Raw genomic sequence first — 19,529 nt, 5'->3', positions numbered from 1 at the left:
AAACTCTTTCAAAGACAAAGTTCAGTGTCATGTTTTCTACTACACAGGTCAATGACACCATCATACATACTAAAACAGACAAAGAACTTTCTACCTCTTTCCCTTATTTTAAGTGTCAGTAAAAACATGAACTCTTACACAAGATAAAAAGAATCATAATACAGATTCTTAACCTAAATTAAAGATTGACATTTAAGTTAAGTGAAAGTATTAAAAGGTCACACAAGAGAGTAAAGAAGCAAAACACACCCACCTAGAACCTGCCTGTGAAGTGTCTCTGCCAAGAGGGAAATTCTACCGAGTGCTACTTAAGACACCAAGTGAAGCAATAATCAGTGGTTCCACAGTACCTGCTTTGGACTGGCAGCAGTCAGCAAAGACTGCAAAGCATACACAGAGGCATACACAACATCCCAGGAAAGCGTGCTGTAAACTGAACTCCCAACTTCCCTCTCCAAAATAAAAGGTAAGTCTTAGGCAGGAGCTTCTCTTTTTCCAATACGCTTTACAGAGCCATGGAGTCATTTGCCAGCCCAAAGACAAAGATGTAACTGAAGGAATAATGCCACACCATGACTCTCAAATGTTTTTTTGTTTGTTTTTTTCCAAAAGAAATGTGCCTCTTTTCCTTCTGCTTAAAAAGCTGTCCATTTAGTTCTCATCCAGAAGAACTGAAAAAGCTTCAACATACACAAAGTATATCTACGTTATTCTAGGATGCTTTCAGTGGATCCTGGAAAGAAAGGAAAGAAATAAAGACTGAAAGAGTCCAACTACCATGCCACAAGATCTGTACTGAAGAAGATGATATCTGGCTAAAATTTTATCTGGCCTTGGGAACTTCGTGGACAACTCATTCCCCAACAGACATGGGGTTAAAAGTGATGTGGCTGGAGAGTCAAGTCCTAGAAGAGGTAAACTACTGTTCAGAGATGAAAGGTAGAACAGTAATTCTGACCCAATCTATCCCAGTCTGACAGTGGACTGTCCCAAATCTGGAAAAGGGGCACTGAACAGTATAAAGTTCTCCCAGAAAGCCTGATGTGAGTCACTGTACATTTTAAGCGGATGGCTCCAAGGAGCTTACCAAAAATCCTGTCCTTTTCTGATGTTAATCCCCACAATAAAATAGATCCATCTAAAATCATTTTCTATTCATAACCACTTCATACTAATACGGGTAACAGGACTATCCAGTATTATCCTAATTAATGACAATAATCATTCTTGCTAATTACCTAAAAGCAAAAGCTTTTTGTCAGGAGCCAACTATTTAAGGAACTGGTTTTTTTGTTTGTTTGTTTGTTTAAAAAATGAACAAACCAAAAAAGCGCTAGAGTGGACAGCTTTGAAGACAAGGGATCTCAAGTGTGGTCCACTGCCCCAGCTTCTACGTAATCCTGTGAAACAATCTGCCAAGTCAAGAATTTTCACACTCTCCCTTATAAATGGCTGTCATTGCAAACAAAAAAATCTAGGTCTAACCTTTCAGACTGCATTCTTTCTTTCTTTTGTACTGTAGGCCATGCCTGTAGGCACAGAAGACGGCAATCAATCAAAAGAGATGATGACAAGCAAGAGAAATAGAAGAAAGAATGGCAAAAATGTAAGCAGTCCTAATTTCAGACTCAACAGAGTCACTGGGTTTTCCCTGGGGAAACCTCTCACTTAACCACAGATGTATTCAAATGACACTTTTGTTTTCAAAACAGCATTATTCCTACAAAATTTAAATTCGCTTGCTATAAAGTTCAAAACTGAGTTTTATTTTATTTAATTATTTATTTGTTTACATACGGCACAGATTATCGTGCTTGGTAGTCGCTTGGATTTTCATCTAAAATACTGCTAGCTCCCTCCAGCAGAACACCGTGCAAAAATGAACCAACACTTCTTGATCCGTCAGTCTAAATGTGGCCTTGGCCAGGTTTTCCTCAAATGAAACAGAGGACCAGCTGCCAAGTTGGCATTGGCAGCTATCAACATGTGGCAAGTCACCAACACTGAGCACAACCCTGGCTGGAGTTGTGGCTGTGCAGAGGTAGGTATAACTTAGATAACTTGCAAAAAGTATCTTTGGTCCATGTATAAAAGTTGGCAGCTTCAGCTTCCACCACAAACTTCCTTCCTCTATCTGAACTATTTATGTGCTTATGACAAGTAAGTAAAAGAAGTGAGCATACATTGCAATAGCATCAACACCATCAGATTATACCGAAGAATTTCCTAGTGAGGGGGGTATTCCTCATCAATCATTTTTGTTCTGCTTATCTCAACTGCATTTATGCACATGGAATATGCCTGCTTTAAAGAATTAAGATTTCCACAAAAACATATTGAACTTGGATAAGGAAAACATAATATTTACAAGCACCAATGGCAAAAAGGAAATTGACATGTACAAGGAATGTTCCCACCCAAACCAGATAAGCATACTCAAGCACAATGAAAAATACTGTACACATAAAATAATATTCACATTTTTATTTTCAAGAAAAACATGCCACTACATTTTGTTCTGAACCAACCATTACCTTTTTCCTCTTCTGAAAGCTCCTCTATGGGCTCCAGCATATGTACCAAGGGGGCCTGCTCTAATAACGAGGAAGAACAGGAACACCAGACAAACAGGACAGAAGAAGGTCAAGGTCCAGAGAGGGACAGTAAGGCAAAAAAACACACTGATGTCAATTTTCCTGACTGCTTACAAGCTGCTTATCAATCACAAACCCAATGCAACATGACTCTTCACAGTCGTAAGTACTGCCTTGATAGGAAATATTTGTAGAGGAGATCCTAATACAGTAGTTTCTTCGAGAGTGATTCAATTGCCTAAACTTGCTGTCCAGTATCACCTCAGATATATCAACTTTAAGCCACCTGCACGGGTAGCTAATAGGTCACAGAACTTTATAGAAAGCCCGTGTCTTCTTGGAATGGTAGCCAGGTGGCATGGTTTTATTGAATGACAAAGCCACCTGAGAGTGAATAAATGTATATTCTCATCCAACATTTTCATTTAAAAATGCACTCTTATTGTTTATGTGCATTTTGTGTCTTAGTAGTTTATAAAAGGTAGGTGAAATGGATGCATATAGAAACCCTCTAAAAATATATGTAAAAACATATATATCTGTTAACTCATTAATCTAAGGAATTAGTAAGCAGTGAATCCATATGCACAAGACACAACATTTTTCTATATAGAAATGTAAATCATTGAAAATTTTAAACTAAATTTTATTGGAAATGTATTATTATCTGCTTTAAAGAAATCTTGGAACATCTTCAGCTGAAAAAAGGCTACCTAAAATGAAGTTATTATTCTGTAGGCTATCAAGAATAACTGCTTTTACACAAGTGAAGTCAGAGGACAGTTTATTTACCATTCTGTAGACTTCATGTTTAAAAGATGGATGAAAATGCTTTCATGTAGATTAATTAAAAAAATAAGTTTTTTAAATGTTAATATTTTCCTTTCATGTGTAAAGAAATTTCACTAAAAACAAAATTTTGCATTTCTTCTAGGTTTATCATAAAAACAGAGGACGTGCAAGCAATACTTTCAGCATTCAACTACTGGCGGTATAAGAGAAAATGCTCTGGCCAGTATTTTGGGTCAGCATGTGTTTGCCTCAGCTTTCACAGGAATCCTTTGGCACGGTAAGTGGTTGTCATGCTGTACTGGTGGAAGGGGAAGAAGTGACATTACTGCACAGGTGTCTGTTCCTCAGCACTTCCTGTACAATAGGGTACAAGTATTAATGCTCTGGGATGGGTTATCACAGTGAATTGAGCACTTGGAGCTAAACGATACAGTGTCCTGCTTCCAATATTCCCCACCTGAACTGAGACTCAAGAGTGTGCTGCAAACCCTCCTTGTACAGTAGCTGCTCTCTCCATACTTTCTGTACTTGCAGTTATGTTCTTGGAAAAGCCTCTCAAGGTTACAAGACTTAAGATTTTCTCCCATACAATTAGCACTATATATGAAGTTCTAAAAAAATGTTTCTTACATCCATCATAGGATGCTAAAAAGATGCTCATGTCAGCATCTTTTAGGGAAAAACTTAAAAGTAAAACTCAGAGATAGACAGACTGACAAATAGGCTTCCAGTCTTTTAGTCTCTACGGCTTCAAATTTAACAGCAGCCAAAGCATTACCGGGCATTCCAATAGGATCTTACTGAACTCCCAAAGCTGCTCTTGATGCACTGCTGCCCTACATCAACTAGCACTGTCCAAAGCAATGACTCCGTTTGGGATGACAGAGATTGAAGCACAGATGAGTGATGCTCTGGTGCAATTTAATTCTATTGCACGGGCATAGGTCCCAGCATTTTTATTGGCTGGACCTACTACACAGCCAGTTGCTACATAATTGGATTTAATCTACAGTCATTTCACCTGTACTTTACTCGGATGCAATCTACTTAAAGGCGATGACTCATCTTACCACAAGTCCTTGCTGGGTAACTTAATTTTGAAGAAAAAAGCCCAGTTCCCAGAATTCAGAGTTGAAAGTAATCTAGAAAAAAGGTGTATGTGCATCTCCCTCAGTATACTAGAAACAGAAGTTAAAGCCAATAAAATAAGAAATGGAAGAGCAAAACCAAACAAGCATCACCACTGAGAAAAATATGTGGATAACGTGTGCTGCATGATGACAGGAGATCGAATCCTAACACATGGAGTGGAACATTTGGAAACTTCAACTTCTCCAGCTGTAAGTGGGCCTTTCTTTCACTGTACTGTACAAGTATTCTGTGATATTTACCAAACATCATCTTGAGAAAAAGCAGCTTCATTCACCACTCCTGTAGTTCACAGAAAGACAGGTGTAGAGATGACTCCCTAAGGAACCCCACTCCTGAAGTTTACCAGAGAGTAAATTTTTCATCTTCTAGCAGTCTGATCAGACCTCTTAGCTCTTAGCATATCTTTGAAATGAGCAGCACCTAACTATTAGCAAGCTTATTGTTAGCAATCACTTAAGTACCAGGGTATTGGTAGAACTGGAGATTTTATCAGTCTTGCACTTCAGGTGTAACCTCCATTATACTTTGTTCACTGACACCATCTGAACCCTGACTCTCAGATCCACCCCTTTCTCAATTATAAAATAGATAAATATCAACTTCATACTTAAACCTATTCAGGCAGGCTTTGCTGCTGTTTCATAGCTTAATTGTTCCTTCTCAACTCAACCGTAACTCTCTTTTGCTGATCAACATCTACCTAAGCCTAATTCTAACCCAAGCCCAGTGACCCCTGTAAAACTTTTGCTCAGCAAAAACCAAGTATCTCTGGGTGAACTCAACCTTTTGCAGACCCTGCTGTAAATCAATATATATTTTTTTCCTTCTGGCATTAACCACTGTAACTCCAAACCTAATTCTATTTGGTCCTCCTCAGCAGTCCCACACCTGACCCCAACCAAATGGCTCACATTGATATTGCTAAATCCTCCACCTAGCCTATATGGCAAGTTCTAGGTACATCTTTACCACTTGTCAGCAGTTAACATCAGCTCTAAACATAACCCTAGCTTTATCACCAGGTTCAGACTTGAACCAAACTAAACAGTAGCTGCCAACACCAGTCTTACTGCAAACTGGTTGTAGTCATATATCACTGGCTGCTGCTGGCCTGAACCCAGCCATATTAATACTAGTTATCATTAGGCCAGCAATCTTAAGATGACCTCTATAATGATGAGGGTGTTTTTCTGTATCTTCCAGACTACGCCTTCTGCCAGCTGATACGTGTGGATAGATAACTGTGTCTGGAATACTTTGATTAATTATTAAGTTTCTGTTTTAAGTAATACTTGATGACAATTTCCATACAGGTAGAATAGGAAAATGAATTTAACAACAGTGAAGAATTCAACCTGTTTGTGCTTCCAGTGTATCATATATTACTTGTGTGTTTTTATCTAGGAAAAAAAAAAAACAATAGACAAAAAAACCTCAGAATATTCTGATAGTACTAGTGGGAAAACCTTGGTCTCCTGGTCAGTACCTGAAGCAGAAATCCTGTCTATTTACTCTGAAATATGAAATGTTAAAGTACTTTTAGCCTGAACAGAAGTGTACAATTGTCTATAGGGAAGTAAGGCCCACAGTAAGCACTTTACGCTTGCAATATAAAAACCAAGGGTAATTAGAAATAGGCCTCTATGCTGTAAATTGCTGCACTTCTTAAAGATGTAAGGAGTGCAAGCCATGGTTACAGTCATTGTTTACTCCTTGAATTTTCTTATTTATACTCAAATTCTGCATCCTAAGAGCTTAATCTCTGATTCTTGTCTCTTTGACTGACATTTGTGAATGATGTATTTTCCTCATAATTAATCAATGGGCAGTCATATACTGCACGTCAGCAGCGTAAGTATAAATTTCAAACTAGTACTCTTAAATATGATACCTTTCAGTCACTGAGGTGACAGTCAGTTACCTGAGGCCTCTAAAGTAGCAATATAGTCATCTCAGACTCCTACAGTCAACGAAGAGACACAGAGCAATTCAGCTTCAAAGAACAATTCAGATCTTAGTTCAGCTGAATCAAACTCTGAAGGTGTCCCTTTTCTCTTTTAACTGTCTAGGAAGCCTACTTTGACTAATTTTTCCTCAGCTGCTTCAGTTATATCAAGACTGAGTCAAAGGTTTTAAAGACAGTAGCTAAAAAGCAAAGATTAATTAGATTGTCCATTAATTCCACCCAGTATTATTGGCCTAACAAAGATTAAATATTGAACAACTATCAAGATTTCAAGAGCTATATAGAAGCCAAAGTCCATTTAAAAAAAGATAAATTATAATTCATCTGTTGCCTCCTCATGAGATAGAAGTCATCTTTGGAAAGGCTTCAATTATACTGGCGCAACACTACAGCTACCTCAAGAATTCAAATAAGAATGGTCTGTTGGGATGGCATTACTAGCTCTTCAAGAAATTTAGGTCATCATCACAAAAGCACCTGGCTAACACAGTTATTTCAACTTACACTTAGGATACCTATTTGTAATTTTAGTATCTTTTAACAGTACAGATTTGAGACATGCGGAAGTAATCTTAAAATGAAAGAGGTTCCAAGCAACTTTGAAAAGTGTCCTTAAGCTGTAAAAGAGCCCTTCGCCACATTAATTCTCTCTCAAACAAGAAAGAAGAAAGACAAGAAAGATATTCTGCATGCAGGTAATTGCTTGGTAGGAAAGCTTCAGCTCTTCTGATTTCAGAGATGAAAACTTGTGTACAGATGTTACCAGCAAGTATTTTTTTTCCATAATGGCAAGAAATGTGGCCATGATATCTTAATTCCATATGTAATTAAATCCCTTGAAGAGTCCTGAAAGTTTTGGGAAAAATCACTATAATTTCTGCTAATCTTTTTATCCAGAAATTAGGTTAGGTAAGTTTTAAAAAAATCCAGAAGGGAAGAAAGGGGACAGACAGAGAGACCTGCAGAGATAAATAAAATAATAATCAGCATAGGAATCTGAAGGAAATGCCTTACTTGAGGTTTCATAGTAAAGTGATTGTGAAGCTTTTTTATGCAGGAACAGACTTTTTTTTTAATCTCGAGAATTTTCATAAGATGTCAAAAACTTGATATTTAGAGCAGCAAGAAATGAGGAGAGGTAACTGAATAAGCTAATTTAAACTGTCAGAGCACAGAAAATAGTGTTGTTTTCTCTCAGTCCAAATGAAAGTGAATGCACTAAAAAAAAAAGCAATGACTGACAAGCATTGTCAAATACGTAAGCCCTTAAGAGCCCAATTATTGATAAAACTCAGTTCTTAAATGCAGTCAAAGTACTTGCTGTGAGCGTTCTCAGCTAGAACCAGCACTGTTATGTTGGTGGAATGAAAGCCGTTTCGAATGAAAACATTAATGGACTATTTAAAGTACTATTATCAATACTCTACTATACGGTATTACTTTTCTCCACACTACACTTCACTTAGATACACTTTAACTTAAAAACCTTCTAGCAGCGAACAGTTGCCTAGCGTAAGGTTAGTCAGAAATATCTGTCTCATTCAAATAACTTTACTAAATAAAACAAAAATCCCTTTTTCCCTAATTTATTAATCATCACAAGTATTTTGACATCAGCGGTTCATTTTTTTGTTAGCTTTTCACTCCTGATCGGATTATGTAACACTTCTGTTGCACGGTGCCCATTCTCTTCCCCACGTGTCTTTTCAGAAGTCTCTGAATTTGTTGAAAAAGTAAAATTGTGTACATTTTTCTTAAACAAACCACGCTGCTTCTCTAACAGGTTTTAAAAATAAGATAAATTGCAATAATAAACCTGTATTTATGTCAATAATTCAAATAAATAATAAACGGCTGTTTTTAAGGTTTAAGCATTTTACTTGCTCCAAGTTCATTATTCATATTACTTATTAGTCAAGTTGCAAGTAAGAATTTAACACAGACTATTGCTATAAAAACAATACCATTAGTTTGCGTAATAAGAGAATGAAAACTGTTTTCACAAAGCATCAAACAACGTAAATTAAGGTTCCTGCTTTTCCCCCTACTACTAAACAACATCATTTTATATAAATATATATATGTGGTCTATGTGAGACTCTGCAGGAACCATCTAGATGTCATGACTGTCTATTGTGATTATTACTGCTATCCTTGACATTGTAAGTTACATGAAAAACACAGTATTTCAAGGCTTATAAAACAAACATTTCCACTTATTTTCCTCTGTAGAAATTCCAGAGTATGCATATACCAGCAAATCAATTCCTAAGAGGAAAAAGAAAAGTCTTTCCTCTTCGTAATTATTTCCATTGAGCTTTATGTACTTCAATACTGTAAAAGTCTGTTAGGAAATACTTCCAATTCTACTTTTTTTCATTTTTTCCTTTTGTCCCCTTCCAAGTAATTCACAGGAATCCTCAGTGCAGTCATGCAGCAAAGTAATTCAAATTACATCCATTAAACGTAACTACTCTCACAGCTATGATCACATTTGAGAAGGCTGTTAAAATTTACAAGTGCTGAATCTGGGCCTATTGCAGAAACTCACCATACATGACAGGTAGACTTGATTTAGGTTCTTCAAGACGCTCAACTGCAGTGTTTGCTAAAAGGGCATGAAAGTGAAAAATAAAGTAAAAATATTATAACAAGAAATAACAGACGAAGATTCATAAATGCAGCAATATTTAATCATTGTTATGAGTTACATAATTTTTTGCATTAATGGAAAGAACAAGTAGCCTACTAAGTAAAAAATGGTCCTTCACAACAAATCTATAAGCCCTGTGTACGCTCAATATTTATAATACTCCCAGAAGCCAGAAATGAAGCCAGTAACAAAACCATCACTGAACTGGAACACGGAACTCCCCTGGTCAGATCACTTCTTTTGTCACGTATGTGTGGTGTCTGTGTCACAGGCCCACAGAAGCCTTGCCCCAAAGCAAGGTCTATTCCGATCAAGGCTTGTATCTTTACTTCTTCCACATTTCCTACTAATCAATACAAATCCCATCTATACCATGTGTAGAGTGTAGTCTTTAAGTGACTAACGCATCAATTCTACAGTCCTAGGCTCTCTGTTCATGAGCCTAGTGTTTCACAGTATTATAGTTGTCTATACTGTAATATAGACAGTATTATAGACAGTAATATAGACAGTATTATACTTGTCTATACTGCAGCACTGCAGAGTACGACCAGCTCCAGCTGAGAAGCCATACAGCCATACTATGGATGTTTGCTTCTCAAACTAACCTACTCCCTGCTACTAAGATTCAGTTCAAACCAACGTCCAGCTAATAAAGCAAAGTGGTTTTCAAACTGAGCTCAGAATTAATCCAGCTCTCATCATCTATTGCAGTAAGTCTATTCCAAGTCACTACAACTGCAGTATGAACTATAGGGACATTCGTGGTGCAGGACTGCATCACAAGATGCTATTAACAGCTTAAGCTACATGTAAAAAGCTTCAGAAGTTGAGGCATCGTGTAGACAAAAAACATCATTAGAGCTTTTACAATTCTTTAAACATACGTATCTTAACTCATAAATTAATCCATTTTGTCTGCCCTTTAAGTATTTTCCCTTTTGTGGGCTCCACAGGCTAAGGATAATCAGGCATGAAGAACAATTAAAATGACACTTCATAAAGAAAAAAACAAAAGTTGTTTGAACAATACAAAATAGTGGTACTGTACTGCTTTCACATCTCTTCACTACTCAAACCATCAGCTTTGTACTTTGCATGTTCTCAGAGGAGCAGGATGTGAACTTTAGAAGTCAAGAGGCATGAAAACACCATTACAGGTAGTTACCCCGTGAAAATGAAAATGATGATTTGATTTTAACATTTAGTTATAAAAGTTGATGTCTGTTTTTTATAAGATTTGTATCAGACAACCTGCTCAAATCAGGAACAAAATTTGTTTTTGTTTATATTTTATACTTACTATCATAGGGTTTGATGCTTGCAACTGATTTTGTGGATAACTCTTTTATCTAAAAGAGAAAAGACAGATACATGACAATTAAAAATGTAATTGGTCAATATCTAGAAACGTATACTTAGTAAGAAATCCCTAGTTTCAGTACCTTCAGTACTATTCCAGGTCTGATATTATTGCTTATGGGAGAAAAATACTGCTTTTATGGAACTCCGTTCAATGCGTATTACACTCATTTTTAGTCAACGTTTAAGACTTATTTCTGTTTGTTATCCAAACACACTCATATTGTGCTCTTACTTTGTGCACTACATATACTACAAGCTATAAAGTGAAATGAGAGCATGTTTATGAGTCACCTCACTACTAGCATTTCAATACTTCAATGCTTCAGCAGTTCACAGTCAGCTTTGCAAGTCCATCTTCACTCCAGGGAAAAACTAAAGTATACACTGATATTAAATTTATCAACAGCTCTCCCATCTGCTCTACAGTTTTGTCAATTTGTTTGAGAGTCACATGTTTTCACATTTCAAACACTAGAACTTGTTACAATCATCGTGGCACACAAAATCTTGTTGACTATCAGAAATTGTTCATCTGCAGAGGGCTTTGGTAACCACAACTTAATAACCTTTTAACTTTGTGTGGAGCTTATTAAAACATTTGGTTTGTTAAACCTTACATTCTAAACACTGTTTTAATTCCTGCGTCCCTTCTTCGGCTTTCAGTTTAACAATGTTATTTTCAAGGTGTAAGCAAAATACTGCCAGTACTACTCTTACCAACTAGTAATATTAGACAGTGCAAATGAAGATTATACAGGAAAATGTTTCTCTGTTTCCTGTGTTCTCTGAAACAGCCTGCTTCACAAAACAGACCTGCTTCTTTTGAGTAATAATCAGATCGTTCTGTTCCTGAAGCCTCTCTCCCAATTCTTCTATCCTCCTCTTGTAAAAGGTGTTATTTTTATTCAGGTCTTCTCTCACTGACGATTTAAGCTTCTCAATCTGTGACAGGAGCTAGAAAGTAAGCAAAAGAAAAACAACTTAATAATATTATATAAAATAATGCTATAAGATTTAAACAAACAAATATTACATTTAAGTATTTTTAACACTTTTTTCAGCAAGAATGTAACATCTCTTGATTTCATAAGGACTTTGTCTAAATCATATTTTATTTGCACAACAAAGACTACCTGAATCTCAATACAACGAAGGGGGCATGCAAACACATTGCTGAGATTGCCTAAAATTAAGATCATGGGAAAAAAGTCTATCACTATATAAAAATGTTTGGGTTATAAATAGTGTAAAATAATATTTTAAGGAGAAAAACTGTTAATTGGCATGAAAAACCTAGTATATATTAGCTGTGAATGTAGAAGAAAGGAAACAATATTTTAGGTGCACCATCTAAAAAGCAATACTTACATTACTCCTCCCTCATTCTATTCTTGCATGTATGTGGGTGTATCATTAACTACATCCTTTTTGGGGAATGTTCCATGGCTCCTCCCCACTGCTTTCTTGCCAAAGGAGGAGAAGTAATGGCCAGACCACTATGATCTGCTCAGTTCTTACATGGTCACGCAGATGAAAGGAAAATGGAAAGAAAGGAGGCAAGAGAAACAAAGCAGGAGAGAGATTAAAAAGAAATGCAGACATAGAAAAAAAAAAAACAAACCCTGAGGAATAAAGATTTGCATAGTAAAACAGATATGCCAATGCAAAACAAAATGCCATGGTATTTTTTCCTTGAAAAGCTGAACAGATTTTGAGTTTGAGAGCTACAACAGAAAAAGCAGCAGGGAAATGAAAGAGAAGAAGAAAAAAAAGACTGTGACATGCTGTAGCTCTATGGCAGCTGAAGGTGCAGGGCAGATGAAAGCTACATATCAGCAAGTTATATCTCAACCATCCAGCATATCCACATAACACAGAAAACACTGTATAATACGGAGTTCACAGAATTAGTGGCAAGTCCTTCAAAAGCCAGGTACAGCTGCAGGTGTCTGTTGGATTCTTAAATAAATTTCTTTTCAATTCTGACCGTAACAGAAACTTCAACATCCTTGTACAACTGAAATACAAAGATTTTAAATGCATCTAGGAAGACACACTTTTAGATACTCTTGAGATCGTGGCTTTCTAATCCCCCAAGGATGTATTACTGCATATCAAGAACTACTCCAAGAGTAAGAAATTCATTTCCTTCTAGCATATGTGGTTCGCTGTGCCACTTACCAGGGACTTCTCTGTTTCATGATCTTGACGAAGGGCTTGTATTCTAGACGTCCATTTACTTTCCTGAACAACAACAACATCAATATTAATTCTTGTTAACAACAAATTAAAACCTACTGCAACACGTGCAGTAGATTACTGATTATATGAAACTTGAGTAGCTCCACATTTAAGACATAGAGCATTCATCAGCTCATTTTATACATCCAAGCGAGGCTTTTCTTACCAGTTGCTCTGAAAACTACATTTTTGCTTCTGGCTTTCTATACATAGTGACTGTGACTGAGAAATACACAAGTATTTTGATACAGTTGTTTACTGATATCAAGAGTAATGACCAGGGCTTTTTCCCAAATGATGTCATTTCAAACATTAACAATGCATATATTTTGCGTAACAGTGATAAAACACAGCCTTAATATATGAGTTTTAGAGTAAACCGAATTTTCTTTAACAAAATAAATATCAAAGTAGCACTACATTTTCCAGATCTTTGAGCAGAAGTGACCAGCACAATCCCTTAAAGTTCCCAGATCTATGAAATACATAACATATGTTACAATGTGTGCACAAACAAGTGTGAAAAGGTTCTTGGGTATTCCCAAAGGCCTCACAACTCAAGTTTTGGATATCTGGACCTGGATGTGCAAGTGAGTCTCAGTGGAACTATCTCAGCCTCAGCCCTTCTCAGCTCTTTCCTACAGTTTGACTTAGGCTTGTCCAACAATTTTTCATCAGCTCAGCACCTGTCCAGTCAGATAATACAGTCCCAATCCAGAAGCTTCAAAAGACAGGCTCAAGTGTGTTGTATGGTTGAGAAACCACAGGTTGGCAAACACTGTCCAAAAGCATCTTCATATTTTTTTCATTATTACTTGCCAACGGCCTCACAGATTAGCACACATAAATGGTTTATTAGAGCTTTCTGGAACTGAATTGCAACCACACCATGTTTGGTAAAACGAGATATTCTTCAGTGTATAAATAAATAAAAGAATAAATATAAAGTATAAGGGAAATAATTCCTCAATTTCTATTACAGAGATTGTAGTAAACACTAGTGGATTCTATAAACAGCTATTTTAGACATTGATAGGGATGAACATTTTACTTCTGAATTTCAAATTCTACTCAGAGATGTGCAAAAAAAAAAGAACAAGAACAATCTGTCAAAAGCAATACATTAAGATACGGTGTTACCTGTTTTTCAAGAAGTTTAACCACTTTGTGATAATCCTGAGTACTCTGAGGCTTCTCTTCCATGAATTCGTGGCTGTCTTTCAGTGTCCCTAAATTGGACTTCTGCATACTGGATGTTTGTAATGCTAACAGTTGCTGAAAGGAGTGGGTCAGAAAATTGAGACCCAAATATATATAAAGATTTTATTTTACAGAACTGTCACTTAAGGCAAAATGTACTTTAAACATAGCTACACATAGATCATAGCAGATTCTTTTCTCACGAGTTCATCATCCAAAAAATTTCATGTAATTATTAATGCATACATCTTACATAAACATACACTGCAAATATACACAGAAACTAGCATCCACAAAAATATCAATGCTTTGATAATGTCACATGTATTTTTCCTGACCTATCTTTTACAATTCTCATTAAAGTCAGAACTATGGGAAGCATTTCTTCTGACTGTGTTGAAGACATAGGCAGCTCTAGTGTCAGGACTCTAAGGCAGGGATCAGTCCCCTCCCTGTCACTCATGAGAATACTAGTATCATGCATGTCTAATAGACAGCAATAGCAACAGCATCTACTAATCTATAAACAGGCACTTAAAAGGTTGACGAGTAGGAAAATACTGACCTGGTTACTGAAGGCATCATTCATCCAAAATACTCTCATTAAAAAGAACTCCAATTATCTGGGTAAAATACTCATTTACAAGGATATAGTTACAGCTATCATTTCACCATTATCTATAAGTTCTCTAAGAAGCCCTTTAAGATGTCCACACTGCATTGTAAATATCTGAAGCACACCATGTACTGTAAAGGATTCACGTCTTAAAATGCTAGAAAAAGCTAAATCACTTACATTTTCTAATGTTGAATTTCTTGAAGATAACTCCTTAAGCTCTTTCATAAACATATCTTTCACTTTTTCTATTTCATCAGCCAATTTGGCTTTTTCTTCTTCTTTCCATTTATGAAATGATTGTAGAATTTCTTCTTCTTTTGATTTTTGCTGTTCACATTCCTAAAATTATTTTTAAAACATTACCAATTATTCTTCCACTCATATACAACAGTACAGACACACTGTGTGGAAAGAAGGCACTTTCAAGGGGCCACACCGTAAAATCAAAAGCATGAAAAAAACCAATATGATTATGAAGAATTTGGGGGCTAAAACAATATATTTTTCTAGGAAAACAGGTAAGCTTTGAAAAGTTTTGGCAGTTCAGTGTTTTTCTTTGAATAAGAACACATGAATGACTTTAAGTGGACATATGAAAGATGCACCTAATTCAGTATCATATTTCTTAATGGCCATAAGGCCATCAGTGTACATGTGGGAAAGGAAAGTTGCAGAGCAAGCAAATAGCACGCTCTCTGTAAGGCTCCAAGCTGCCAACTGTTTTCAGCTCAGAGGAATTCCTCAGCCTGATATAGCTTTATAAACTTAGCAACCTCCAGTTTATCCTGGGGTATGTTTGCAATTCCCCCTTATGGCTGTGTCAGTTTTCAGCAACTGCAACATCTTTTGCCAATGAGCTCCACAGTTGTACTACAAGCTGCATGAAGAAGCAAGCATTAACAACACGCTTAAGAACAAGATCTTCTGTATCCTTTCAACTCAATGGAAGACAGCAGACCAAGAACTTCAAGGTTTTCATCTCAGTTCTTCCCAGTAGCTAATCTCCTAAAAGATGGGGACGATATTTTCGGTTATCCACTGGACACAATGACACCTGAATTGACTGTGGATGTCACTCATAGTAGTGAATCTGCATCCAGTCACACTTCATATTTCTATCTTCTCTAACACCCCAGAAAAACAAAGAGGTTTCAAAAGCCCAAAAGTAACACTGCAGGTTGTAGGCTTAGGACATTTCAGGCAGTCCTCTTATAGTTAAGAGACTTAGCTAAGACATGTGACATCAAAACAGGCCCCTAAGGTATTGAAAACGACTGCACTGTGCTGCTATGAATAAGCTCCAAACCCTAATTAAAAAAACAATGCTTCAGGTACAGGAGAAGTCTGTTTATATGAAGGATGCTCTGGAAGTAAAGCCTCCTATTTTATCACATTGGCCCAAGATGAAATATTCCACTAGTTTTATGTTTCTGTTGCTCTTTTTATCTTCTAATAAGAAATGTTAAAATATAAAGTAAGCTTTGTTACTTATATATATCAACTATATTACATACTTTATACGCAGCCCAAGACAATTCCTCCTCACTCAAAGCAGCCCAAGCAAACCAAAAGGTTGGACGCACATGCAGGAGAGGTTGAACCTCCCACCAATACCCCATTATGTTTTGTTGCTGTGCCACAGATGATATCAAAGGAAGGGTTTGACATGGAAGTGTGTCTGAAGTAGAGACAGCTAACTGAATTCCTCCATGCAGAAGTTGTGCTCATTGACATTCACCGATCCTTGCTGAACGCTTCTGGAGATCAAACAGTGGACGTCAGCACAGTGAGCCTGTGGGTGGTGCATTTCAGTAGGGGGGATGGCAACAGTGGGTCATGTCCACCGGTGCAAGGTTTTAGGAGCGCAGCATGCAGGCTCTTGTTCATCACTGGGGAAAATGCACAGCTAATGGTGGTAACTGAAAATGAGTGTTTCATAGCTGAGAATTTTCTCTATCAAATAGGTTTACTGTACTCTACTTTTTCAACACTGCTTTTCAACACAGTACAGGGCAAACTATAATACGAGGATAAGTGTTTACCTCAATCATTAGAACTATCTAATTCTCTCACGCCAAGAATTCCTTCCTCAAAGCCCTTCTTTCAAAAAAGAAATAAAGAAATAGAAAATCCACCCCTACGTTGATGGCAAACTATCCAACTGCACTTACTTAAACAAAAATGAGAAATGTGAAATGATCTGAAATTATGAAGATAAAAAATTAAACAGGTAACAGAGATTCTTTGTTTCTTTTTATGAGTCAGGAAGCACAACTACAAGAGTCAGTAACACTCTCAATTATGCCTTCATTGTAATTACACATAATTACTGCTTTTAAATCTTTCTGTTTTAAGGGTTGTTTTTTTGTGTGTTTGTTTTTTTAATTCACACAGCACTAAAACTGCTTTTGCTTTGCCTCTAGTATTTAAATCCTGTTAGGACATGCAAGTTCTCAGTAACCTGCTTTGTTTCTTCTCAATCTCACTTCCTTAAATAGTTTTACACCTCTGTTAGTAAATCTCTTTGCAGCAAAGAAGAAATCTCATTTTACTAGAAAAGAAATCTCTAATAGCAAAGAAGATGTCTTAGTTTACTAGGTCATGTGTGAATTAGTTGCATCTAAAGAAATTTTTAACCATCACAAAATATCATGCTAAATATAGGTTATATTTCACCACAGCGGGACCAATTCCATCTGCTGCTATACCAGCCATGCCTACCTTATGAACTGTTCAGTGCTAAGAGAAGAGTTGCCTTAATTTAAAGATGCATCTAAAATAAAAAGTAAGGGGAAAGGAGACGTTAAAAAAAAATCACAGTGGTGGTGTCCCTATGTTCTACTGCCCAAGCTACATTCTGCCAGGCAGGCAAGCTGTGGATACAGTTTTGCTGCATTCTAGTTACAAAAGGAGAGAGCAGACTAAAGCACTACTTCTTTCAGAAGTTCACCTTATTTTGTAGTTGTTACCTTGGAAAATCGGACCACATTAGCTTGCTGTTCAGCTTCTAACTGGGATTTGGTGAGCTGCAGCTGCTCCTTCAGTTTCTCAATCTCATCCTGCAGTTTGTCCGTCTTCGCTTTCCTCTTTTGTTCTGCTAGGAAAACAAGACAAAATCCTGGTTTTAAAAACATTGGTTGCAATTTCTGTATGTGTGTCCCTTACCACAAATGCTTTACTGTAGTGTTACAGTAACACCTTCATCAAGCATGACTCAAATAATTTCCCTTCTAACTACCAACATTCTCCAAAGATGCTTTTAAACACATACGTTCTCCAGAATGCTAAAATTCTTTGAAGATAAAGACTGAAAAATACCAATATTACAGACAGCTGAAGTACTTTTATAAACTACTTGCAAGAACAGTATTATATAAACTAATTTTAAGCTGTACCATAGGACTCTAAGCAACATAGTAAGAAGTCTCTGTGTCTAAGAAACACAGACTCTAAGAAGAACCTGTGAAGGACTAAGTGAACCTCAATTATTCATTTCTGTTAGGTTCAATTTGTTCTAAGTAACTTTTATAATGAGTCTAGCTAATTATTTATCTGGAATGAGTGAGGGGGGAATGCTACTGTGAAGGAGTTTTAAAATATGTCAAAATTATAACCTCCTTTATCAGTTTACCAAGGATTTACTACACTGCTCATCATCTGGGAATCCAAGCACAACAATAGAGTATCATTTTAGGAACAACTACATGGAATATTTCCCTTATACAGCAATTTCAGGCTAATTCTTTATATGATAATTAGTTCAACTAGCTCTGCAGTTCCTTTCACAACCCTTTTTTTATGAACTGTAAAGTCCACAGGAGATTCTTTCTTCTTCTAATCTACCAGTGCTTGTTGGATGCTACTAGGACTGTTCTCACTGTTCTTGTTTTTTTTTTATTTGCTTGATAAGAAGCAGTTCACACCTTGCTAGATGATTCCCTCTCTCTTTCCTCACAAATGCTCTTCTTTTTCCTCCTTTCCAATCACTGCCCTTTCCTGATACATGCTCGTCTTTGGTAGAAAGCAGTGTAATAGGAAGGAGAGAATTTAGGAATGAACTAAGCAAACTTTAATAGCAATACTTTTGAAACTAAGTGTTTTTTCAATTAAGAGAGAAAAGATGGTAAGTGGTATAGCAACCAAAATTACCACAGATCCATGAAGCTGGATTATCCTCGACAGTTCCTTTTTCTTACTGCACTTTACAGTCAGTTTAGTCCAGGAGAGTCTGATCCTATTGAAACTGATTTCAGGTAAGCTGGATTATTTCTGTACTAATCATTCACATATATTCACATAATGAATTTTTGTTACCACACCGTGTTCATGTTTACCTACTCCTTTATAACACGTATACCTGAAGAAAAACAACTGTGCTCTGAGGTCTGCTACTGACTGAAGTATCCAGCAGGAATTCTAGTTTGAAACGGCACTGTAAAGAACTAAAGTACGTACCAATCTGAGATTCTTCTGGATGACGCCTTTGCATGTGACCTTGTAAAAAGGAATAGTTCATAAAAGCCTTTTCACAGAACTGACACTACAAAAAATAGATAACAATAATTATTATTCGGTACATATAGCAGTGTTTATATTATTTTGTCCAGACATCAAAAGCATATTGAAAATCTATGCAGAAAGGCTGTTCTAAGTCTTGACTTCTCATCTCATTATTATTTTCCCAGACAAGCAAAAAAGGAATTTATTAAAAAAGGTAAAAAAAAAAAAAAAAGTAACAGTAATAAAAGTAATAACATGGAAGACACGAGCAAAGAAGAAAGTCAAACACTGATAAAAGTTATTACACCTTGATAGGTTTTGGCTCTTAATAAAACCGTAGGGACCCTCAGGAAAATGCTTCATCATCTGCACAGCCAACTTTACTAAGTTACTTTATTGCAAACTTCATCAAAAACACAAAGTAACAAAACAAACAGACAAACAAAC

The 19,529-nt window shown here is 36.4% G+C and overlaps 1 protein-coding gene and 1 long non-coding RNA gene across 7 annotated transcripts in view; one reads left to right on the top strand and one right to left on the bottom strand.

The window, feature by feature from the left end:
* DZIP1 (DAZ interacting zinc finger protein 1) overlaps positions 1 to 19,529 on the bottom strand; it is a 32,926-nt gene that overhangs the window by 9,603 nt on the left and 3,794 nt on the right. The window contains exons 3-11 of one of the 4 annotated variants that reach the window (XM_015274761.4): positions 19,038 to 19,122; positions 17,552 to 17,679; positions 14,760 to 14,921; positions 13,904 to 14,038; positions 12,704 to 12,766; positions 11,336 to 11,476; positions 10,461 to 10,509; positions 9,056 to 9,112; positions 2,535 to 2,594 (exon numbers count right to left, since the gene is read on the bottom strand). In XM_015274761.4, coding sequence (XP_015130247.1) covers positions 2,535 to 2,594; positions 9,056 to 9,112; positions 10,461 to 10,509; positions 11,336 to 11,476; positions 12,704 to 12,766; positions 13,904 to 14,038; positions 14,760 to 14,921; positions 17,552 to 17,679; positions 19,038 to 19,122 — 880 coding nt within the window. The remainder of the gene's footprint in view (positions 1 to 2,534; positions 2,595 to 9,055; positions 9,113 to 10,460; positions 10,510 to 11,335; positions 11,477 to 12,703; positions 12,767 to 13,903; positions 14,039 to 14,759; positions 14,922 to 17,551; positions 17,680 to 19,037; positions 19,123 to 19,529) is intronic. The other 3 variants (XM_025146754.3, XM_025146755.3, XM_040649359.2) reach the window with 3 other exon arrangements.
* On the top strand, positions 336 to 8,378 carry LOC121107106. 3 transcript variants are annotated; one of them, XR_005840545.2, is made up of 6 exons: positions 336 to 466; positions 717 to 914; positions 1,523 to 1,606; positions 1,805 to 2,041; positions 3,529 to 3,663; positions 7,049 to 8,378. It is a non-coding gene; the product is annotated as an uncharacterized LOC121107106 (long non-coding RNA). The 3 variants fall into 3 exon arrangements; XR_005840544.2 differs by having other exon boundaries at positions 5,742 to 8,378; XR_005840543.2 differs by having other exon boundaries at positions 3,529 to 8,378.

The sequence above is a fragment of the Gallus gallus genome, chromosome 1 (genome assembly GCF_016699485.2).
Source record: "Gallus gallus isolate bGalGal1 chromosome 1, bGalGal1.mat.broiler.GRCg7b, whole genome shotgun sequence".
Taxonomy (NCBI): Eukaryota; Metazoa; Chordata; class Aves; order Galliformes; family Phasianidae; genus Gallus; species Gallus gallus.
Note: the sequence above shows the minus strand (reverse complement) of the source record. Positions and strands in the feature narration are given on the sequence as shown.